Source organism: Stylophora pistillata, unplaced genomic scaffold (assembly GCF_964205215.1).
Source record: "Stylophora pistillata unplaced genomic scaffold, jaStyPist1.2 SCAFFOLD_550, whole genome shotgun sequence".
Lineage (NCBI taxonomy): Eukaryota > Metazoa > Cnidaria > Anthozoa > Scleractinia > Pocilloporidae > Stylophora > Stylophora pistillata.
The window spans coordinates 93,474-100,138 of NW_028290800.1; the positions used below are offsets into that span (position 1 = coordinate 93,474).

General features: G+C 36.1%; 1 protein-coding gene across 1 annotated transcript; it reads left to right on the top strand.

The window, feature by feature from the left end:
- Positions 1–1,125: 1,125 nt before the first annotated feature.
- Positions 1,126–5,984, top strand: LOC148715968 (ATP-dependent RNA helicase DDX42-like; the record flags this gene model as incomplete). Its single annotated transcript, XM_088746207.1, has 6 exons — positions 1,126–1,584; positions 2,547–2,691; positions 3,652–3,713; positions 4,501–4,648; positions 5,001–5,036; positions 5,758–5,984. Coding segments are annotated over exons 1-6 (827 nt in total), but the record flags the coding sequence as incomplete, so codon positions are not given.
- Between the last annotated feature and the right edge of the window lie 681 nt (positions 5,985–6,665).

Genomic DNA, 6,665 nt, shown 5'->3' on the forward strand with positions numbered 1-6,665 from the left:
TTGCTTATTAAACATGTTAAATATATTGTATATATGATGTTTATCAAACTTTAGTCATCTAACCTCCTATGCTTGTACGTTGCAAGGGTTTTTCTGACTGGTGTAGATATCTATTTATTTGGTTTTAATCTATTTTTTTAATCTATTTTATCTCCTCAATCGTGGAGCCTTTAAATTGGATCGATCTGCAACCAAGTAAGGCTATTTTCTAAATCTGAAAATAGGAAAAAGGACACCACTGAGAAACCGTGTTAGTCCTTCTACCGTATTTCCCTGATTGTGGGTCTTTTAATATGGTGGTCGGTAAATAACACAAATGTTTTATTAAAAGCTAAAAATTATTCGAAACTCCACTTATCTGGTTTACCTTGCTTTGAAAAGGAAAATAGCACCACTATAACTCGCGATCTGTTTAATGGAGTGGTTAAATTAGAGAAATTTTCGTTGAACTGCTGAAAGTAATCCGGGCTGCATTAGTTTTCCTTCACCTCGTCCACTCATTTCTCTCACCAATTTGGACTACCCTCTCAACTAAAACGTAGCACCCACGTCGGGCATGCGCAAGTGGTTCAATTCTGTTTGTGCTGCGCCAACTTCCCGCGCAAAACTTTGATGTAGGGAAAAAGAAAACTAGAGACTTTTCGAGCAGAACGCGTATTTGATGAAAGGTATCCTGTACATTCACCATTTCGTTTTGAACGTTGTAAAAAAAAAAAAAAAAAAATAAGCGCCTTAGATACACCATGATTTCCTGTGATAGCGTATTCATACTTGTTGAACTTTAGAAGTACAGTTTTGCTCGGACTAAGAACTTAAATCGGTTTATGGTAAAATGGGTAGAATTAAAGTAATCGTCTCTCTGATTTTTGAGCTAACTCTCTCATTGATATACAGAGAAAGCTGGAAGAGAAATGACAGTCATTTTCTACCGTAATTACAGAGCGGTCTTGGAGAAGGATTCAATCTCATGGCTCGATCTTTTATTGTTAATGGCTCGATCTTTTATTGTGTTCTTTTGATATATGATCATGACACAAACACATTACGGGCCTTTTTTTTTGGCCATCTATCTTTATCAGCGGTACTTTTGCGAGTCGTGCGCCAGATTTGCCATTTCTAGATCAAACTGCGCATCCACTGGTAATGGCGGACGTACACCAATAGCAATGTCAACGTGAAGTAAACACTTTAATTTCTCACTTATCCAGAGAACTGTGGACGATTTTATGGACTTTGGATAAAAAATAATTTTCAATATTGAACATGGAGTAATCGAAGATTTTATGCACGTAAATTCTTTCGGTTTTTACTGTCGTTTGCTTCGATCAAGAACATCTACATAACACATTTCAGAATTCGAATTGTTTGAATCAAGATGTTTCAAAAGGGAGGACCTGGAAAACAAAGAGGTTTTGGTTTTGGAGGATTTACTCTAGCAGCTAAGAAGGAAGATCCCCTTCCACGTAACATAGGGAGCGGGATGCCCGTCAACAGATCAGGTGAAAGTGTGAAAAAAACTCAATCATCCCATCGCCAGGGAGTACGAAGCACTTCATCGTTTCCTCTGCCAGGAGCAAGGAAACCGTAAGTATTTCTGATAAAGGATCAACTAATTTATTTTTACTTTCTTTTGATAATAGAATGTCTTTGAATAAGATCGTCATTAAAATAATGTCAACACCGAAATTTTGCTTCGTTTTCTAAAGTTCAGTGCTTTATATTTTGGCTAGTAAGTTATCTACTGTAGGGCTTGGCAACTCGTGGTAGTTCATAGGAGGTTCACTAGTTCAATATCTATTGGGCGAAATTTGATCATATTTCTTTGTCTAAGTACTCTAACATTCCATGTTAGCCAGATCACCAGTCAGATAAGAAAAATCTCCATTTCATATCTAGCATTCATGTCAAGTCTTGATTAAACACCTCTCTCGGTGTTGAGTCTTTTTTTTTTTTTTTTTTTCTTTTTTTTAATTTCTTGGTGCCAACATTGACAAGTGGGGAGTAGGGAAATGTTTCAACGATTCTTGAGAGGATTATAGTAAACGTTCATTCGGCAGAAAAGCACATCTGTATCTTAAGTTAATCATCCTTGTGTCAGTGGTAAATTTTTTAAATTGTATTTTTCCAAAATGGCAACATGGCCTTCCTTGGTTGATGGGAGTATTTGTTTCCTTACAATACTTTGCTGTCTTTGAACCAACAAGATAATCTTGGTCACCCCACTGGGAAACTTCCTGATTACACAAATTAAACTAACTAATGAAACACTTCATTAGCTTGGAGTCTCTATCTCTTGATAGTTTTTGTCCCAATCACCTGTCAGGTCTAGAAATGGAGATTGAATTATCTAATTATCTTGATATAGATCTGCTAGATGATTAAGACTTAACGATAAGACATGGTCATATTTTCATCTATGTTTGATAATAACTGCACTTTACCAAGGTACCCACTATCATGGAATAGATAGCAAGAAGTGTAGCTTACATGATTGCAGCATTTTTGATATAATGCAAGGTGATTTATACTTATTATTTTACTTGTAGAATCTTTGTAGATAGTGATAATGAGGATGATGAGACAAAATTTGTTGACGATGATGACGAAGGTGAAGACATGCCATCCAGCCGGCAAGTGGAAGATGATGATGATGAGGAAGATGAGTTGGATAAATTCATGGCAGGAATACAGGTGAGAAACCTTATTTAGTCAGCACAGCCACAGATGTACCTCTAAAAAATGTATGTGTTTGAACTCAAGGTTGTCTGTTGAGGTTGTATCATGCTTCACAGAAACATTTAGGTAGTACAAATAATACTACTTTTTATCCGTATACTTATTCTATTTTGCCATTTATACATAAACAAAAATAAATTTCAGTTGTTTACAGCAATCTCAAAGAACAACTATAATTATAATATTATTTTTAACGATTTATAATTCAACTAGATAAAATTTCAATTAAGAGTCATTCACATTGTACAATAGGTTAACTATGGATAGGCGAGTCAAATTTACTTTTCCGTCAATAAGGAATTTTTTAAGCAAAATCTTAAAGATGGAGAATCTGTGGGATAGAGTTAGATGATAGGGTAGGGAATTCCAAACGTTTAGACGTTGGTGCAAGATTGTAAACTGTGGGTTGAGGACTAGTTTTTCCTGTTCTCAATTCTGCTTCGTCAAAACAGACTGCCTTTGTAAGTTTGTTACTCACAGTTACAATTATAGGGCTTAATTGTTTTTTCTTGTTATGCCAAGTGTATTGTGTTCTGTATAGAATTGAATGAATTTTATTGTCTCCCTTGTAATTTAGTGTTTAACACTACCAAAGGGTTAAATAAACTAATTATTTATTTATTTATTTCTATAATAGCTCTTGATATCAGTTGTAAGGGCCACGTCAATCCTTTCATTGTTATGTTCTTATTAGTCCTTCAACCCATAAGAATGACCAACATCTAATTTCTCCTTACAATATCACCCCTGAATAACACACAAAGGTCACAGAAATAAAGGAAATGGAGGCTAGCCAAATAAGCCAAATTCTCCTTATCAGGACTTAAGGAAATGTATGAAGAGCGGTATGGAGAATATGCATACTGATGTTAGGGTGTAAAGGGTTATCATTTGTTGTGTTTGATATCCTGTCAGAATGAAGTGCAGAAGGAAGCAAATCTGTCTGAAAAGGAAAAAAGCGATAAAGACAAGAAAAAGTATGTTTTAGTTTCATTCTAGATCTAGTTTGTTCTTTTGACAAGGTTCGTGCAAAGATTGCACACATTATTTCCTACTCAAAATCTATTTATAACAAGCAAGACAGAACTGTTGAAGTAGCTATTGAATGCAAAGCATTTTTTTTTTTCAAACAGGGCATGGCTGCAGCGTGGCCTGTTATGGCTAGTTAGAAATCAAATGAGACATTTCTGTGAAAAAGAACTTCTTTCAACAGTTTTTGCAGTTGATAAAAGTTCTGTTTCAGCCACAAGCTTTTCTTTTAAGTCACCATTTAGGGACCTAAAATCCTAAACTGGTGTCCAGAAGTAATTTTTCAGTTGCCAGAAACCAAAGGGAATAGTGGACCTGGTGCGCTAATACATGGTATTACTGTACAACTGTTGTGTTCTTAGGCAAGACACTTTACTCTCACAGTGCCTCTCTTCACCCAGGTGTATAACTGGCTACCGGAAAATTTAATGCTGGGGGGTAACCCTGCGATGGACTGGCATCCCATCCAGGGGGAAGTAGAAATACTACTTGTTGCTTCATGCCATGGACACCAGAGTTAAGCACTGGCTCATAAACCAACTGTACTTTACTGTACAGCTGACCATGTGACTGTCTTTTGAAGAGAGCTTGGATCAATGAGAACATTACAGGTTACTTTCTGGCCTTTAAACACAGCTGATAAAGCTCACTTGGCAATTTCGGGCAATTTAAGCTTGCCGTGTTGCAGCGATGCCAGCAAAACTAATTACCTGTAAAAATTTATAACGTGATTAGGAGCAGAAGAGATGACATCGAAGAAGAAGATGATCAAGAATCATATTTCAATTACATTAAGAATGCCCCTGTCATCGCATATCCTGATGATGAGGAAGAGATTGAGTATGATAGTGATGGAAACCCAATCGCTCCTGAGAAGTCCAAGGTAATTCTGAGATATTAAGAGGGGGGTAAGTTCCTAAAGAAATTGTGGTGCTGCATCGGTGGGAGAGTACAATAAGGTACTTTTGGATTTATCAACTGAGTTGATAATGTAAATTAGCCACTTTAAAGAGTTTCAAAGCACACGTGTTGAGGGTTAGCCCCTTATCTGAGCAAATAATGAAGGATTAATTTCAGCTCTGAAACTCTGAACTGTGGCCAAGTTACATTATCAACTCAGTTGATAAAACCAAAATTCTGAGTAATTTGTGATTTGTCTGTCAAGGAGACTTACTGATCTTCATTGTGACTTGTGAATTTATTTGCTTTTCTTTTTGTTTTGTTTTGTTTTGCAGATTATTGTGCCACTTCCAGCAGTGGACCACTTCGAGGTAGCCTTAATACCATTTTTTAATACTGTTATATATTTTTTATTATTCTTTTCAGTTTCCCTTACCAGTGTCCAAAAAAAACATGCTTGAAGTTGACATTTGAATGTCAATGTGTTTCAAAAGAGGCGCCTTCTCTTATAAGACAAAACTGAGAAATACCTGTTTTAATCTGAAAGGAATTGTAATGTTTGCTCTATTTTCTTATAAATTATACTAGAAAGAAACCAATAAGTAAACACAAGGGTAACAGATACTAAATAATGGGGATAAAAATAAAAAGAATTGGATTTAGCGGAGGATATTCCACTAGGTGGCCTTTCTTGTCCACTGAAACAAATTTAGAAAAACATTAAGTAAAAAAATTCCAACTTGCCAAAGGCAAACCATTTAGCCATGTACAAAGTGCAACCAAGGAGTTGAACTTGGCACAACTGAGAAAAAGTCCTGTTAGTAGCTGGGTTTAGGACTTGAACTCAGGAACACCAAATTTCAAGTCCAGTGCTCTAACCACTCTGCCAAACTACCTTGTTTTTAGAAGGAGTCAAATTATGCTTATGTCATTTGGTCACTCACTTGTTTGCTACTCCTTCAAGGCTGGCTTCTGATTAATCTCAAGAGAACACTGCTCTTTCTCTCCTTTTATCTTCAATTGTTTTCTAGTCACTTTCTGCCTTGGTGCACTTCTCACCAGTTTTTTTGGCATGTTCTTGTCTTGTTTAAGATTGACTACCCACCTTTTGAAAAGAACTTCTACATTGAACATGAGGAAATTGCAAAACTTACTAACCACGACGTTCAGGATTTAAGGAGAAAATTGGGAATGAAGGTGGGTTATAAACTGTATGAAAGTTCTTTTAGAGTATTCTTTAGACTGAATATATGTCAAGCACTTCTAAATTTTGTTTTTGCGGGGGCTGTTTGGGAAAAGAATGGAAAACAACAACCAAGGTTAATAGCTTAAACTACATGTATCGGTAATACCCTATTCACAGTGGCAAAATATGTTTGGTTGAACTGGGTTTACAAAAAACTGAAAAACTGATTTTTCTACATGATTAAAAAAAATCTCTTACTGGTGTTTTCAATGTACTACAAAAGGAATTGGCAAGCATCAATTTATGCAATTTTTATGGAAAAAATTTAAAGTGCACTTAAACCCAAAATTTTTTTTCGCTTAACGAAATAAGCTTATTTTTTGGAGTATTTCTGTGCAAAATTTTTTTAATTTGCTCAAATCTTTAATTTTCTATGCCCAGTCAAAATACGGAAAATCGGCCGCCATCTTGCCCCACGACCGAGTTTAAAGAAGAATGGCTCTAGCAGGTAATGTGACGTCAAATCGAGAACATGAAAGTCTGCATCTCACACATTTTCACTTGTTTGGGAAGATTGTCGTCGATATTGTCCGAAATATGCCGACTAGGTGTGTTGTATGAATGTATGAAGCGCGATACCCTCTTGCAAATTTCGCACGTTGCTACATCCTTCTACAACACACTTAGTCGGCATATTTTCGGACAATTATCGACTACAACCTTCCCAAACAAGTGAAAATGTGTGAAATGCAGACTTTTGTGTTCTTGATTTGATGTCACATTACCCACTAGAGCCATTCCTCTTTAAACTCGG